The sequence below is a fragment of the Taeniopygia guttata genome, chromosome 6, assembly GCF_048771995.1.
Source record: "Taeniopygia guttata chromosome 6, bTaeGut7.mat, whole genome shotgun sequence".
NCBI classification, from domain to species: Eukaryota; Metazoa; Chordata; class Aves; order Passeriformes; family Estrildidae; genus Taeniopygia; species Taeniopygia guttata.
The window spans coordinates 4,027,320-4,044,719 of record NC_133031.1 but is presented as its reverse complement, the minus strand read 5'-3'; the positions used below and the strand labels follow the sequence as shown (position 1 = coordinate 4,044,719).

At 50.1% G+C, this 17,400-nt stretch overlaps 1 protein-coding gene across 3 annotated transcripts in view; it reads left to right on the top strand.

The window, feature by feature from the left end:
* PAPSS2 (3'-phosphoadenosine 5'-phosphosulfate synthase 2) overlaps positions 1-17,400 on the top strand; it is a 28,914-nt gene that overhangs the window by 2,636 nt on the left and 8,878 nt on the right. For all 3 annotated transcript variants that reach the window (XM_072930859.1, XM_030275736.4, XM_072930858.1), the window contains exons 2-7: positions 11,797-11,902; positions 13,314-13,549; positions 14,236-14,374; positions 14,639-14,757; positions 14,877-14,990; positions 15,620-15,731. In XM_072930859.1, the coding sequence (XP_072786960.1) occupies positions 11,797-11,902; positions 13,314-13,549; positions 14,236-14,374; positions 14,639-14,757; positions 14,877-14,990; positions 15,620-15,731 (826 nt within the window). The remainder of the gene's footprint in view (positions 1-11,796; positions 11,903-13,313; positions 13,550-14,235; positions 14,375-14,638; positions 14,758-14,876; positions 14,991-15,619; positions 15,732-17,400) is intronic.

Here is a 17,400-nt window from a genome sequence, read left to right as displayed (position 1 = left end):
AGCGGCGTTTTCCTGGAGGCCAGGAGGACACAGATGGAGCACTGTGCTCCAGGGAAGCTGCTTATAGAGCCCAGAGGCACAGCCCTGCCCTGCCAGGGGGGCTGCCTGCGTGGCTTGGTGTCCCCAGGGCTGTGCAAGCAGTGCAGCTCAGCGATGGAGACATTGGGAGTCCTGCCCTGCACCAGTCAAGTTTCTCTTCTGTCCTCGAAACGTAAACTTTAAGGCATTTAGAGATTTTGAGGAGCTAAGATTTTAGTTAGAAATAAGCCTTACTAGAGTTAATTAAAATAAGGATAATAAATGAGTAGGCCTTGATGAAGTTAGGAGTTAGTAGTTAACTAATAATTAATTGCTTGTCAGCACAATGTTTAGTTATCTGGGTTTATAATGAAGAGCATAGAAACTGATAAATAGCTTTTAGGAACATAAGACCATTGTGGGCCTCCTCTGTTCTGAAACCAACTGAAGACAAGGAATGGGAGTTCTACCAAGAGTTCATTTGTCATATTGGCGTTCAAAAGGTACAAAGGTCAGAATGAGGAAGACTTCATTTACTTCCTCATTTTGGGACCCCTCCCCATAAAAGGGACCACCGACCCATTTCAAGGAACAAACTGTGCATGCTTAATAGCTTTTGGAGTGATTAGCATACGAAGCGGGGAATGGGTTGTACCAAAATTATGAATATGCATTTGTATTTTGTATATTCAATACTTGTATGGATAAAAAGACTCTGTAATCACCTGGAAGCTGCGGTGTGGATTTGGGAGCTATCCTGCACGCTGCCTGGCATAGAATAAACATACACTTTCTAACTTTAACCTGTTAGAGAGTTTCTGTCCGTCACAGTTGGATATCGGTACTAGATCAATATCCATATTTTTTTAATAAATCATCCCCTTGCAGGTGTCATGGGAGAATGAGAGCCTGGTACTAAAACTGCCCTTTTCAAAAGTGTTTCACCTTTGTCACCCGCCTGGTCTGGCAGCAGCATCTCCAGGAGTCAGACTGGTGCGGCATCCGTGGCTTGCAGTGGGATGTGCTGCAGCCTGGCAGCTCACAGAGCTGTAATTTCTGCTTGTGTTTGTGTAGGGCTTATGTGCAAACGATGTGGGCTTATTCAAATTTATTTAAAGACGAGCAACAAACCCACAAGACCAAATCAACCCTGAGGAAAGAGGTTTAGTTTCTTTGCCTAAAAACTACTCTCATGTTGAAAAAAACAGAGCTGCAGGGCAGAGTTCAGATGGGCTGAGTGATACCCCAGGCAGAGCAGGAACATATGTACATCTCCATCGATTTAATTGCCAGGCAACATGAAAGAAAAAGCTTATTAAAACACCCAAACCGTGCATTCATCTCCTCTCACACTTACGCTTAACTGTTGCCTTGAATGTAAAAAGCAAAACAACTTGAAACTTGTTTATTTTCAAAGCAGTTCTGAGTAGCTCATCACAGTGACACTGCCTAGGGGACAGGGCAGCACAGCCCTGATTTCAGGGAATTAGCGTGGCTTACTCTGCACTGAGTCACTCAATAAAGTGAGTTTTCTAAAACTCATGTTTTATCCAGCGAGTCACAAGCTGCTTGTTCTTACAGCATGATTTATTCTGTGGAACACGGTGCCCAGCTCATTGCACCGTGACATCCAAAGATGATTGTTTCCCAGCTGCTCATAGCATGCTTGGGATTTCTTGGTTTATTTTCTATTACTTTGTTTGCTTTATATCTCTTTTATTTGAAGACCATGGAAAGGTGAGGTGATTAACTTCTGTTGCTTTGTTAATTATAACTTTCTCCACTTTTCTTCCAATTTCTTCTGAAGCTCTTCACTATTAGGAAGTTTCCTTGCTATTTCATTCACTTGGGCTGCCAGTGTGCCAAACCAGTGTTTGATAACCACACTGCTCTGTAAGAGCAAGCAGGTTCAGTTTGGGGAATTTCAGGGAAGAAAAGCCAGGAAAAGTTGCAGGTTCTTAATTATGAATGCATGATCCCTCCAGGGGTTGAGGAGTTAACTAACCATCTTGGTGTGGTCTGAGCACCTCTGGTGGTGGTGGTGGTGGTGGTTGGAGTGGTGCTGCCATCCCAGGAGGTGGCCAAGGCATGGAAACCCAGCTGTAACTCCTGCAGCTCTGAGTGGGAGCACTTTGAGTCAGCCTGTTCCTTCCTGTCCTGCTGCTGGGCTCTGGCATAAATACAGACTCCAGCCTCCTCTGGTTTTCAGGCTGCACAGATCAAGCCACAGGTCCATGCCAAAAGCCCTGCCACAGGTGTGGGTTTCCATCCCTGCCCCTGCAAGAGCATTTAGTCAATCAGCAAATGAAGCTGAAGACCCCACACTACCCAGACACGTGCACTGCACCTGCAGCTTAGATTTAGGCCACGGAGATTTTGTTTTTCTGGAGGGTTTTCAAGAAAAACACTGCCATATTTGGTTTTTTTTTTGTTTTTTTTTTTTTTTTTTGTTATCATTATTTTAACTGGGCTGATGTTGATCCTGGAGGGTGCCTTTAGAAATGAAAAGCCCTTGCCTATCTGAAACCAGGTGTTTTAGATAAACCCACAGCTGTACGTGCCCCCAGAAGATAAGTGGCATGCAGGGCCTGTGTGAATGCTTGAACCTGTACTTTGGTCACGCTGCTCATACATTTTGCTTCTCAAAAATCCATTAAGAAAAAGGCTGTGTAATTCAGGTTGATATTTATGAATTTGCTGTTATCGTGAGCAGGGTGCCACAGCTGAAGGCAGTGAGAAATAGCTCCTTAATGGGTTCACAGCTTAATCATTTCCAAGTGAAAATTTACACAGAGTGTATCATTAACAAAAGGAGGGATGCAAAAAAGCCCTGCCCGTGCGTCATGCCACGGGATGCTGGGAAGTTGGGATTTGCCTGTGGGGCTGGTAGTTCCCTGCTAGCACTGCCTCCTCTCCCTCCCAGAGTGGTCTTTGCTCCTTTGCTCACAGCTTGGCTCACTTACAGCTCCATGTGTCAAAAGCGTTGTCTGCTGAGTGCGTGCCAAAATGTGTTTGGAGAGCAGAGCTTGAGGAAGGAGTTTACACAGATTTGATTTGATTTTCTGTTAGCTGCAGCACTTTGTGGGTTGTTGAGATGAGCTTTTCCTGTGCATTGCTGGAAAACAACCATCTGCACCTAAATTTCCAAGACTGTCTGACCTGGAGGTCTTCACGGCCTCTCTGGCAGAACAAAATGTTTTATTCGATATCAAACTGTATTTTAGCTTCCCATTGTGGTGCAAAAAGTGTGCTTGGGTGGGAGGTCATTTTGCAGGCCTGCCCAGCCCTTCTGATGGGAACATTATTAGGCTGTGCTGCCAGTGAGCGTGGGAAGAGGGGGAAAAGTCATTTTAGAGGAGGGTTTTTTATAGGGCTGCTATGGGGTCTGAGCTGGGCATCTGCCTCTGGGCATGATAAGCCCCCCCAGCCACGGCTGGGGCAGCTCATTGCATCTCTGGAAAGCTGATCTGAGACCCTGGGGATGGATGTGAGGGGTGTGGAGCTCTCAGGGGTGCAGCCTGAAGTCCAGGCAAGCTGCTCTTCAAACATATGTCATTTTTATCTCTTTAATATTGTGGGAGCTGAAGTCTTCATCTGCTGTTTGCTTTATTCACCACTACCCTTCTGTGGTTGTAAAGCTGGGGGTGATGCCACCCTCTGAGAGATACTGGGAGTTTGCACGAACTTTTGAGGGACCAATTAACAATAATCTCCAAGGAAAACGTGGAACTGTTCTTGGACCAGCCTTTGAGCAGCATAGAATGACTAAGGGCTGTGCTTACACCTGCTTTAGGGAGGGGTGGGGGAAATGCTGAGCAGCCACTCGTTCAGGAGGAGTCCAACATCCTTGGTGCTGACTTAGGCCAGGGTCTGGTTAACCCTGTGTGCACTCACACATTAAAAACCCATCTTGCAGCTTGTAGGGCTCAGATGCACAGGGAGATGGGGCAGGAAAACTTCATCCTCCTGCAGTCCTCAACTTGGAGTTGTGCTCCTGCAGCAGCACATTCAGTGGTACAGCAGTGAGAACAGCCCTGTCTTCATCCAGCAGGAATTCTGAGGGACTGAGGAGGTGCTGAGTGAGGGGAAGATCTGGCCCTCTCTGTCATTCCCAGTGGCAGCAAGGAAAGAATTTATGGCTGGGACACCAGTTCATTGTCCCCCTTTCCACTGATTTACAACCTGAGATATCAGAGGCTGTGCCTTTCCTCCTGATAGTCCTTGATGAACTTTCCTTCCATGAATTCATCATAATGGTTTTTTCCAGCCTTGTGAACTTTTGGCCCGCCAGGCAAAGTTCTCCCATTTAACTGTGTCCTGTGTGGTGCTTCTGGCCGAGTTCCCCCGAGCTCCTTCCTGCTGCTTTTGCACTTTGAAAGCCCTAAACAAGGTGCTGAGGTGGACAGAGGTGTCCCATGGCCTGCTGGTGACCACTGACCACTGCAAAGTCAGGCACATGGGGCACAAGAGGTGGGGTTCAAGGCTGGGCATCCCACCTGAGGCAGGGAGAGGCACCGGTGGCCACACACTGAGAGCCCCCCAACCTGGGCTGGAGTCCAGCTTCTCCCTTTCTTCTGGCTGCCACCAGGTCCTGCAGAGGAGAAGCCTCACACAAAAATGAGCTCTTTTACAGAATCACTGAGGCTGGCAAATCCCTGCCAGCCCATGGAGTCCCAGCTGTGCCCAGTGCCCAGAGCACCGAGTGCCACCTCCAGCCCTTCCTGGGACACCTCCAGGGATGGGCACTCCAAAGCTCCCTGGGCAGCCCCTGCCAAGGCCTGAGCACCCTTTCCATGGAGAAATTCCTGCTGCTGTCCCAGCTGAGCCTCCCCTGGCACAGCCTGAGGCCGTTTCCCCTTGTCCTGTCCCTGTTCCCTGGCAGCAGAGCCCGACCCGCCCTGGCTGTCCCCTCCTGGCAGGAGCTGTGCAGAGCCACAAGGTCCCCCCTGAGCCTCCTTTTCTCCAGGCTGAGCCCCTTCCCAGCTCCCTCAGCCGCTCCTGGGGCTCCAGCCCCTTCCCCAGCTCCCTTCCCTTCCCAGGACTCAGAAATAGATGCATTTTAAAACCTGATGAAGCTGCTTGAAACACAGATCCTCTGTAGCTCCTGCTGCTTGTGGAACCACTGGAGCTTCTCTGAAGACAGTGGATTTCTTTCCTGAGAGGAATATGTTGGGCATGGTTAAAGGGGGTTATATTATCCCCATATCACTGAGACCTGTTCTCAGGTTTAGGGTGCCTGTCCTGCCACAGCAGGAGGTGGGACATGTACAGTGCCATATTTACCATAGATAACCACAGCCCACTAATTAAATTCCTGATTCTCCTATCCAGGAGAAAAAAAAAAAATTATTTACATGTGGATACAATTACTACCTGGAAATCTTTTTGATACTGAATGTGTAGTCAGAATCTGTACCTTTGCCCTCTTTTCCTCTTGTTCCTGCAATCTGAGGGACTGATACTCAGTTTCCCATAGCTGTAAGCAGATCTTTTTCTCCAGGAGAAGGTAGAGAAGCAGGGCTGTGTGTTCTGGGTGCTTTTCCTGGCAGGCATCAAACCAAGGCAAGTTCTTCTGCAATGTCAAACCTGTTGTTTGCAAAAGGAGCAGGGGCCCAACTGCCCAGGTGGGTTCATCTGGGGGGATCATTTAGCAGAACTGCTCTGAATATTAAACATTGGGCCACCATGGAGGGGTTTGGTGTTTAAATTGTTCTTTTTGTCAGTGCCTGACAAAATGCTTTGTTTGTTAAATATTTGTTGTCCCTGCAGTTGTCCCTTGAGATTTCTGGAATGAAGACGGGGAGATTGTTGTTATAACATCTGTCCTGGCCTTACAAGTTTATCCCAAAAATGTAGGAGCACAGGGTGAGTCACTAGCTTTTCTGCATCGAGGAAATTAGAGTAGTGACATCATCTCATTCCAAGATAAGAAAAGGCCTGAGCTGGGAGCCTTCAGGGAGGCAGATTTCAGTACCCAACTGCTGATTTGGACTCACAGTGTAGAAATCAGCATCTGATTTGTGAAGTTACTGGAACATGAGCCTGATTTTGTTGATTTTCTTATCTTTTTTTGTGTGCCAGTGTTGTATAAAACTTGATTGTGACAACCCAAGCTGTGTGAATTTATGCCAAGAGAAAAATATTTGAGCTGCCATCAGCAAATAAGGTCTTGCTAAGAGCTCAGAAATTCTTGTGGCTTAAGAAAACACAGCTTCAGACTTAACAGCAGCTTGAAAACCTTGTGTTAGCGGGGTTTGGCATCTGCAGCTGTCTGTCTGCAGGCTGAAAGGCTGCTTGTTTTGGGGCACTGGGATGGCTCTGCTGCTCTCCTTAAGGTCTGTGTGTTACGTTCCAAAAGGAACAGGCAGCGAGTGCCAAGGAGAGCCTGAGCCTGCTGGGCTTTATTCAGAGCAAGGAAAAGGGATCCCAGCCCAGCATCCTGCCCTGGCCTGGCAGTGCTGGCAGCCCTCAGCCTCTGCAGGGCTGTGGTGGCACTGCTCAGCTCGGGCTGCAGAGAAAACACAGCTCTGCTCATCTCCAGGGCTGGGAGAGGAGACTCAGCCCGTGGGCAGGGAACAGGGGACACCAGCGTGGGAGCAGGGAGGTGGTGGCACTGCAGGGACAGCAGTATGGGAGCAGGGAAGTGGTGGCACAGCAGGGACAGAGCATGGGACACCAGGGAGGTGGTGGCACAGCAGGGACACCAGGAAAGCAGTGCCACAGCAGGGACAGCAGCATGGGAGCAGGGAGGTGAGCAATACAAAAGATGTTTCCAAGGTTCCCACTTCCCCATCTGGGCCTGCATCCTGAGGGGTTAAACAGGCAAAATTTCCAGGGTAACTCCTCCTCCTTGCTGGGGTTTTCCCTTGGGAAAGAATGGGGCTGGGTTGGTTTGAAGCATTTTCTGCCTTAGTGCAGTAAATGAATATCTGGGGAAAGTCCATAGGTTTTGGGTTACAAGAACTAAGCTAGAGTGTCAGAGATGCCAAGGTTTCTCATCGTTCTTCAATGTGATTGTAATCAAATCTTTGCTTCCACAGACAAAACCCCCATTTTTCCTCTCTTCCTCCTTTTCTTTGGAGTATCACTTTTGCTCTTCTTCAGCAAATGACTCTTTTACAGGCAGTTTTCCCCCCTGATTGCTCATGGATACAGTATCACCCTTTTGCCACAGCAGCCCTGATAAAAGAAAATAAATTTTTAAGGAAAAATTTGATAAATGTAATTTTTATACATAAAATGCAACTGGCAGGAACATATTTTTTTTTTCAGTATGATGGCAGGAGTTGGGAGGGGTTTTTTTTTAATGATAGGATAGCTCACTCTCCTGAGGCTTAGGGAAATGTTTGACTTCAAACTCAGAATCACAGAACCTCCTGGGCTGGAAGGGACCCACAAGAATCATCAAGTCCAGCTCCTGACCCTGCACAGGACACCCCAATAATCCCTTCATGTGCTTGATCCCACTGTTTGCCTGTGAAAGTGAAGGCTTGCTTGGTCACTCTATCATTTTAAAAGCCCATTCTACCATTTGCAAATAGGATTAGCTGCAAACATTTCAAAAGCCTCTATTTTTATTTCGATCTAATTTTTCCTTCCTGGAGACATGTCCAGGCTGCGGTACCAAAATAGGGTGTGTGTGAAACGCTTGACTGGAAAAAAATGAATCATATTCCTGCTGCTGTGAGCTTGCCCTATAAATAAAAAGGCAGCTGGGGGAGTCCTGACCCTGCCCTGGCTGTCGGGTCAGGGTTTCCCTGGGGCTCTGAGCTGCCAGCTGGATGCTGGTGCTGAGTGAGCGCGGTGCTCCTCAGCCTCGGCGTGAACTGTGATTTTGGGAGCGAGTCCCTCTCCAGAGCAGGATGCTGCTGCAGCCTTCCATGAGCTGCAGCTCCTGGACAGCTTCCAGATCCGTGTGTGTGCCAGCTGCAGCAGCCAGGGGTGAATTGAGGGCACCATAAGGACATGGGTTTAGGACCTGATGGGCCACCCTGATGGCCAGAGTGGCTTGCTGGTGCTTGATCTCCTTCTGCAGCATCACAGAGCTCTGCCTTCTCTGGGTGGCTGAGGGTGTTTTGTGCACTCAAGGGATCTCTCAAATGCCCTGCTCAGCTCCCATCTCTCCTTCATTTCCACCCTCAGCTGTTGAATGTGGCACTTGTAGTTGGTTCTTGCCTTGTTCCCACTCGTGATCCAGCCATGGAGGTGCTGGTTGAAGAACTGGGGATGTGGAGGCAGGAAGAGGTGCTGCCATAAGGACCAGAGTTTATACTTGAATTCCTACTGGGAGATGGCAAAACATCCATGCAATTTGTTGGGAAAACCCTAAACCCAAAAGGGCAACAGAGCTGGGGAGGAGTTCTGATGAGGAGCAGCTCAGGATGCTGGAAAGGGGCTCAGCCTGGAGAAGAAGAGGCTCAGGGGGGACCTTGTGGAAGCTCCTGCCAGGAGCGGGAAGAGCCTGCAGGACTCAGGCTGTGCTCCCAGGGAACAGCGACAGGATGAGAGAAAACAGCCCCAAGTTGTGCCAGGGAGGCTTAGATTGGATATTAGGAAAATGGTTTTTGTGGAAAAGGTTGTAGAACTTTGGAATGGGCTGCTGAGGGAAGTGGTGAAATCACCATCCCTGAAGTGTTCAAAAAACATGTGGTTATGGCCCTTGAGGACACGGTTTAGTGGTGAACACAGCAGTGGTGCTGGGTGGAGTGTTGGACTTGATGATCTTCAAGGTCTTTCCCAGCCTTCAGGTCTCTGTAAGTCTATGATTATAAATGTTTCTTGTCTGGTGTATTTTCTGTTAAATGTGCAGCAGCTCTGCTCCCAGCAAACATCAGTGATGCCTGGGAGAGGCCCCGCAGACCTCGTGCTTTTAACTGTCAGATGAGAAGAGAAGATGCTCCCTGATAAGATCTCCTTGAGCAGTCACACATAATTTATGTGGGCAAGCACAGCTACTCCCTTCCAGGGCTGATTACTTCAAAGATACTCCACAGCATCTTTGGGATGCTGTGAATTGAGCAATGGTGGCTCTCAGAGCAGAGAACACTGATGGTTCCTGATTTCCAGCAAGACTGCCCTGTTTCAGAGGCCACATCTCTTTATTCGGGAAGATCACTCAGGAAAAACCTCCTGCCTCTGGCTGCAAGCTGCTTTCACACAGCAGGGCAGCATCTTGTCCCACCAGGGTGGCTGATGGAAAGCTTCTTCCCTTGGGAAACTGAGCCAAGAGACCCTTGACAGGCAGCTCAGTCAGGCCTGATGCTAAAGACAGCCAAGATCTTGGTGTCCCCCTGTTTGCCACCTTCATGGGAGGGTTCATTAGGAGGGGAGGCCAAAAGCAGAGTCAGGGTTTGGTTTCTTGGTCTGCTGCAGCCTCAGCCCAAGGTTTGGAGCGACGTGTTTGGTTTTTTCTCATTTCCTGGATGAGGTAAGGCAGGGTGGGCTGAGCACTGAGCTCATCCAGACAGGGCCAAACAGCAGATTTCCAAGGAATGGGGAGAGCGTGACAGTGTCATCTGTCTGGCAGGGGACGCACAGCCCTTCTTTGGAAGTGCTGCTGGGACATTTATTGCCTTGTTTGGGGCTGGATTATCAGTTAGAAGCTCCTCTCCCAAACCTCATTTCCTTCACCCAGACTAATCCAAGACATGCTTACCAGTGTCCTTAATTGTCCCTGCTTTAGGGCCCAACATCCAGGTGTTGATGTTGTGATGATGATTGGATTATCTATTTAAATATTTTTTGATTTGCAGTGACAGGGCTAAAACCCCAAAAATTGAATGAGCAGGACAGCACTGCATCTGATTAAACCCCCTCCACTGCTTCTCTCTGCCTCCCAACCATCTTGCAGGATATGTTCTTCCTAGGCAAAATCTCTCCAGGATCTGCTCTCAGGCCATTAATGATCAGTTTTCCTGGTGCCTTCACTCCCTTCCACCCCACTTCAGCTCTGGCTTCCCAAGCCATTCCTAGCTGGTGGATGATGAGCTGGAAATTTGGTCTTTCCCATTCCCAGCTAAGCAAGCTCCCAGCCCAGCCATCCAGTTGCTGAGGGTTGGGAAGAGTTTCCTGGGAAGTTTATGAACAGAGCAAAAAAATCTGAGGGATTTGGTACCATCTGGAGCTCTCAGCAGGTGGGAGAGGTGTGACAGTGTTGCTGAATTACAAAAATGCCCTCAGTGGTGCTTTCCCAAGCTCCCAAAGGTGCCAGCGTGCAAAATAACAGCTCTGAGATGCTCACACAGCGCAGATTTATGGCACAGCAACCTGTACTTAGAACAATCTCCTTACATCAGCCGTGTGGGAATGTGCCAGGTCCTGCATCTTCCCCAGGCACAGACTTTAGCGTGGCTCATCTCCCGCGGGACACAGCCTGAACTCCTGGGGATGGCAGAAAGTTAATCCGTGGTGGTGCTGTCTCACCTTTGAGAGCCCAAAATGTTCAAACTTTTGACAACCCCCTAAAAAAAAAAAAAAAAAAAAAAAAAAATTTCCCACAAAAAAAGCAACAAAACAGAACAAACGCCAGAAAGCAAGGCTTAATCTTTTATTCTCTGAGTCACAGGATGTGTAGCATTCACTCACCTTCTCAGGGGCAGGTCTAGAGATGTTTTGGGTTTTTTATAGAGCACAGAATGGTTTGTGTTGGAAGGAACCTTAAAGCCCATCCAGTGCCACCCCTGCCATGGCAGGGACACTTTCCACCATCCCAGGCTGTTCCAAACCCTGTCCAGCCTGGCCTTGGGCACTGCCAGGGATCCAGGGGCAGCCACAGCTGCTCTGGGCACCACTCCCCAACCTCACAGGGAAGGATTTCTTCTGTATAACTGACCTCAATTTCCCCTCTTTCAGTCTGAACCCATTCCCCTTGTTCTGTCTGATGAGCAGTCCCTTTCCAACTTCCCTGTAGGCTCCCTCAGATACTGGAAAGTTTTGTGAGGTCTCCATGCAGCCTTCTCTTCTCTCTCTCTGCATATATATCCAGGATATATTTATATCTTTGTTCCCTCCTTGTTCTTTCCTTTGCCTGCCTCAGTTGGGAACATCATCCTCACAATTAACAAAGTCTTGTGGATATTCCATGTGGAGCATTCCTTGTGGAGGTGCTGTTGCTGGAGCTGCAGGGCACAGCCAGGCTGGTTCACCTGCAGCCCTGCAGAGACTCTGGGGTCAGCAAGGTTAGGAACCACCAGAATTAGGAAGCACCAAAATTCAGGCCTCTGGCTCAGCGCTGTGCTGGGAATGGCACATCACATTTCCTCTGCCTCCCATCCCATGTGTGCCCAGCTCAGGGCTGCTCCTGCCTCAGCTGCAGTTGTCGTGTTACACAGCCAGTAAATTAGCACCCAGAGTCGCTCTTGTTTTGCAAGCATGATTAAAATAATAGTTGGGTCTGTCTGTGTTTGAAACTGTTGAGAAGGGAGAGAGGGTGTCTCTGCCCAGGCTCTGTGTCCTGCCTGCCTGCAGGGGGATCAGTCACCTGGCAGTGCTCCTGCAGCAAAGCCAGTCACCTTCTCCCTTCTCCCTGCTGGCACGAAGGCATCACCACCAGCAACACCCTGGGCAGAGGCAGAGAGCCTCCAAAATACAAGTCTGTGCTGCTGAGATGGAAATCCAACTCACACCAAAGCACCAGAGTTCACCATGTGAACCACCACACCATGCTCCTCACTAATGAATTTGCATTTCTCTCCCATCTGTTTGTCCCAGCAGAGATTTCCTTTTGCCCTGAGAGCAGCAAAGGTAACAGAAGTGCTTTGTTCTGCTCTGTTTCCTCAGGGATCCACCAACGTGGTTTACCAAGCCCATCATGTCAGCAGGAGTAAGAGAGGACAAGTTGTCGGCACCAGGGGAGGATTCCGAGGCTGCACGGTTTGGCTCACAGGTATTTCTGTCTGGGTGTGAAAGCGTGACCTCACCTGTGAAACCATCAGCGTGGCTGGCAGGTGGGGATTTGGGATCTGCAGGAAACCTCAGCGTTCCCTGCGAGCCGGGGATTGCAAAACATCCCCACGTGGGAAACGCAGACGCGCGGTGCTGGCGCAGCAAGATGTTCTCCCTGGCAGCTGCTGCCCATAACTAATGATTTTAGGGATTTCCCAGCTGCTCTCAGCCTCCTTTGAACATGTCAGAGGCCCACGGGGTAGCACTTGTTGTTCCCAAGTGTGTAGCTGAGGAAGCCTTGGCTCAAATCCAGCCAGTCTTTGGCAGAGGAACGTACCCAGGGTTGTCCAAAACGCGTATGTTTTCATTCAGGAGGGGTGGGAAGGGTTTTGGGACATGTAGGTCTGCTGTGTTTGAGGCAGCAAGAGGCAGTCACCTTGTCTGGAGAATAAACACTCCCAGCCACAGAGTCACATTGGAAGCAATCCCTTGCATTTGTTTTTTTTGCCCTTCTCTTCTGCCTTGAAGTAGAAACTCATTGTTTGGGGATTAGGGGCTGCCAGAAATGACAATTGCATTTCACATTTCTAATATTTAGACAAGTCTGTCTTTTGCCAGTTGTCCAGTTGTTCCTTTGCTTGTTAAATATTGGCATTTTCTTTGGCTGCTGGAGGATGTTGAAGGACACGCTTGGAAGGATTTGTAAAGCCATTCTAATTTCCCTTCCTGTCACCTTAGGTTGTAGATGCTGGATTAAAGCGCATTTCTGTTCTGTTCTCCTCCTCAATTTTGAAGTGCGCCATCTGCTTTTATGGAGTTTCTGAAGCCAAAAGCCCCACCCAAGGCAATTTCCTTCCTTTTTTGAGCATTACTCAAAACTCTTGTGTCTGAAAGGTTTGAGCTCACCTGGCTGATGATTATTCTTTCAAATACTGTCCTAGAGAAGGAGGTGATGGGGGGCCTTTCCTGCCAGAGCCTGTCCCACTCCACGTGGCTGCAGCAAGAGCCTCTCCTTGGGTTCAGAATGGGACAGCAGCTGGCTCTTGACAGTGGGAGCAGGGGGAGGAAGAGGAAGATGAGGAGAGACCTGGAGGAAGCAGCATCCTTTCAAACCTCCTCTGCTTCCTGGAACCCAGCGTGGCCCAGCAAGACGCACTGCTGGGTTAGACCCCTCCAGAGGTTGGGCTGTAGATGCTTTCCTCAGGGCATCAATGCCACCTCTCCAACAATAAGGGTTGAAAAGGTGAAGGTTCATCTGTGAAGGTTCATCCTTCATCTGTGAAGGATGAATCCAACTTCCTTTAGGAAGGAACGAGGTAGGGAACTTCAGACAGAAGGAGTTTGGCCGCTGGTGTCACTCGTTTTCACTCTCTTGACCTCAAACCTGACCCTTCACTTTCCTGCTCCCCCAGGCCTTTCTGGAGCTGGCAAGACAACCATTGGCTTTGCTCTGGAGGAGTACCTGGTGGCTCATGGCATCCCCTGCTACTCCCTGGACGGCGACAACGTCCGGCACGGCTTGAACAAGAACCTGGGCTTCTCCGCCCAGGACCGCGAGGAGAACATCCGGCGCATCGCCGAGGTGGCGCGGCTCTTCGCCGACGCGGGGCTCGTCTGCATCACCAGCTTCATCTCCCCCTTCACCAAGGCGAGTGTTTGAGCACCCCAGAGATCCTGCTCCCTTCTCAGCTTCACCTCAGATGATGGAGATGGTTTATGGAGAGGGTTTCCTGAGTGCGCTGTTGGATGCAGAGCGTGTTCGGCGGGCGGCGGCCTCACTGGATAAATTCAGTGTTGCAAATTGATGAAGGGCTAAGAGGAGTTTAAGATCTCCCTGCTGTTAACTCCTCAGAGGCAGAAAAGAGTCACAGAACAGCAGCCTGTCCTAGACCTCTCACTGTTTTTTTTCTGAAGAAGATTTGACTGCGATTTTCACTTCCTTAGCTGCTGTTATCAGGCTGATGCAAGCAGTTCCTTTTTTCATAGAATCAAGGAATCACTGGGGTTGGAAAAGACCTCTGAGATCATCTGAGAAAACATCTGACCATTTTCACATAGGGCAGATAATTATTCACAATCTAAAGTTCTGCTGTCCTGCCTAGCGAAAAGATCTTGAGGATTTTTGTGGGAAAATATGAAAACAGCTTAGAGTTGTCGATTTTTACAATTTTTTTTTAAAGTATCTTTAAAAAAAAGGAGGGAAGTGTGATGAAAAACCCTTATTAGAACTAGTGTACATTGAATAAATCTATAAGAGAGATTAATTTACTTGTGTCAAAATCCAGGGAGGTCTTTTTGCTGCAATTCAGATTTTTCCCATCTTTCTTCTAACAGGATCGTCTGAACGCACGGAAAATTCATGAGGCAGCTGGACTACCTTTCTTTGAAATCTTTGTAGATGCTCCTCTAAATATTTGTGAAAGCAGAGATGTGAAGGGCCTGTACAAAAAGGCAAGAGCTGGAGAGATCAAAGGTATGGAGGAGTGAGACCTTATTTTGCCTTTTGCTTTCCAAAGCTTTGGATGCCTTGTCCTGGCAGTGCCACACATAGGGGTGGGTGTCTGGAGGCCCTTTGTAGTGCACAAGAGGATCCTGTTCCCCTAATCTTACTGTGACAAGTGTAATTTGTTGTGCCCTGCATGGTTGAATGCCCCCTGGTTTTTTATATAGTGTTCTTGGCTCTAAGGCACTGATTATTCTATTAAATAAATCTAATTTGGGGGTTAATTGTCCGTAGGATTCACGGGGATTGACTCAGAGTACGAGAAACCCAAAGCTCCTGAGCTGGTGCTGAAAACAAACATTGCATCGGTGTCTGAGTGCATCCAGCAGGTCGTGGAGCTCCTGCAGGCACAGGTGGGTCACTTTTATGTCCCCATCACTGCCAGCTTTGGAACCCTGCTCTGGGACACTGCCTTTTTGGTGTGCCTGTGAAAACCAGCGTGCTACAAGCACTGCCTGTCTCTGTCTTTCAGAACATCGTGCCCCAGGGCTCAGTCAAGGATGTTCTGGAGCTCTTTGTGCCTGAGGATAAACTCAGCAGTGTCCGGGCTGAGGCAGAGAAGCTGCCAGCACTGGAGATCACTAAGGTACTGCCACACACAGGTTCTGACACTGTTTAGCTGCTCCAAGGGTGGAAGCTTCCAGGAGGATGTTGCCTAAGGGGCCTGTGTTCTTCTGATGGCCCTGACCTTTTGTGGCTGTGGTTTATGGTGAGCTGAGGTGGGTTCCTGATCCTCAGCCATTGCCTCCCCAGGGTGTGCTGCAGGGTGTCAGCCTCCTCTGCTGTGTCCATGCAGCCCCACAAGTTCAGCTGCCAGAGGGCAGGGTTAGATGGGATATTGGCAGGCCCTGGCACAGGGTGCCCAGAGCAGCTGGGGCTGCCCCTGGATCCCTGGAGGCGCCCAAGGCCAGGTTGGACCAGACTGGGACAGAGGAAGGTGTCCCTGCCCATGGCAGGGGTGGGATTGGATGGGCTTTAAGGTCCCTTCCAACCCAAACCATTCTGGGATTCTAAGCTGTGCTGTGAAACTGTGAGTCTGGCTTAAAAAGCCCCAAGATACATCCCCCATGTCTTTCTCCCCCTTATGAATATCCTGTATTTGAAGCAAAAGAAAATGAAATGCTGTTTCAGCAGAAGGGAAGGAAAAACAACCTCTGAGCATGACATGGTGACAAGAGTGTGACAGGAGTGTGACCCTCTGGGTTTGTTTTGCAGCTGGATCTGCAGTGGGTGCAGGTGCTGGGCGAAGGCTGGGCCACTCCTCTGACAGGATTCATGCGGGAGGCAGAGTACCTGCAAGTGCTGCACTTTGGCACCCTGCTCAACGGTATGGATCCCCTGTGTCCTCCTGTCCTGCCTTGTGGCACACACCGGGCCTCCTGGAGGTGGCCAAGGTCTCCCTGCTGTGGCCACAGCCCTGGCTCACAGCTCTGACATCTCGCACGGTGCTGCTCAAACCTTCTGGGAGCTGCTGTGTGGCTCTTGCCGTGCTTGGCTGGGTGTAAATAGAGATGCAAACCTGAGGTCAAGGAAGCAGGGAGGCTGCCAGGCTCAGCTGGAGGTGAGAGGAGAAGGCAGCTGCCCCCCACCCCATTTCCCTGCTCCTCCAGCATGGTAGCTTGAAATAAATCTGATTTATGTATGCATTAGCAGCCTGTTAGAGGTGCTTCATCCCTGGAAGAGGCAAAGAGGGCTCAGGTGATGCCATCCACAGCTGAGACTGGGGCACAGATGTTTGCACCCCATTTCTCAGCTGCGGATGCTGTTGCTGTGACTTCATCTGCACACGGGGTGCTGACATTGGGGTTTGCAGACCTGGCAGTGATCTCTGCCTTCTGGGATCTGAGTGAGCAAGTCCCTTTGAGCCTGGCATGCCTTCTAGATGATCCTGTGGTCCCACAGGGCAGTGATTTGCTGCTGTTGCTCAGATCTGGGCACTGTGCAGCAGAGGCAAAGCTCAGGAGTGCTCACTTTGCACTGTGGGAGTGTCTGTGTGGGGGCTCTGCTCCCAGACACGCCATAGCCTTTCACCTCCTGCCCAGGGTGCAAACAGCATTCAGGAGCACATGTCCCTGTTATCAGAGCCTCCCCTGTGGTCTTTGAGCTGCCTGTTGTGCCTGGGAAGGTCGCAGAGTGCCCTGGGATGGCCACGTTGCCCCAGAGCCCCGTACTTTGTGCCGGAGGCTCATCCCAGAGTGTATCTGGTTTTGGGGTGCCCTCCCAGAGCTGCCAGCATCCCTGAGCAACCCTCTGAGCTCCGTGGGCAGATGGTCAGGGTTTGCAGAGCTCTCTGGGGAGCAGGACAAAGGCCAGGAGAGCAGCTTTGTAGGGGGATGAGCTCTCCAGAGCGTATCTGGTTTTGGGGTGCCCTCCCAGAGCTGCCAGCATCCCTGAGCACATCTCCTCTGAGCTCCGTGGGCAGATGGTCAGGGTTTGCAGAGCTCTCTGGAAAGCAGGACAAAGGCCAGGAGAGCAGCTTTGCAGGGGGATGAGCTCTCCAGAGCGAGGGCTGTGTAGCAGAGGGCAGCAGCATCTGGAGATCCTGTCCCCATGGGTGTCTCCATGTGGCCAGGCCCTTGGGTGACATCTGAGCGGGACAGAGAACACCAGGTGCTCCTGGAGGAGCTTTGGGAAGTGGTGGAGGGTTCCATCTCCTGGTGCTGCACTGCCAGGGAGAGGCTTGAGCCTGCTCTTCCCAGAGCCATCGGCACAGCCCTTGTGCCCTGGGGTGGCTGATGCTTTGGGCAGCTCCATGGTGTTCTGGGGACACTTGTTCAAGCCAGTGCCCTGCAGTAAATCCCTCCTGGATGCCCCAGCAGGGCGATGTGCTTTGTGCAGGCCCACCAGGAAGGGGGACCTGCAGCCCGTGACTCTGTCCCAGGGGTGGCAGTGACAGTGCAGCTGTCGGATCACACCCAGTGTGAGGCTGTGGTAGGACCATGGCCACACCAGCAGGAGCTTTTAGATGCTTTGAGTCTAGAAGTGGTTTCTGTAAC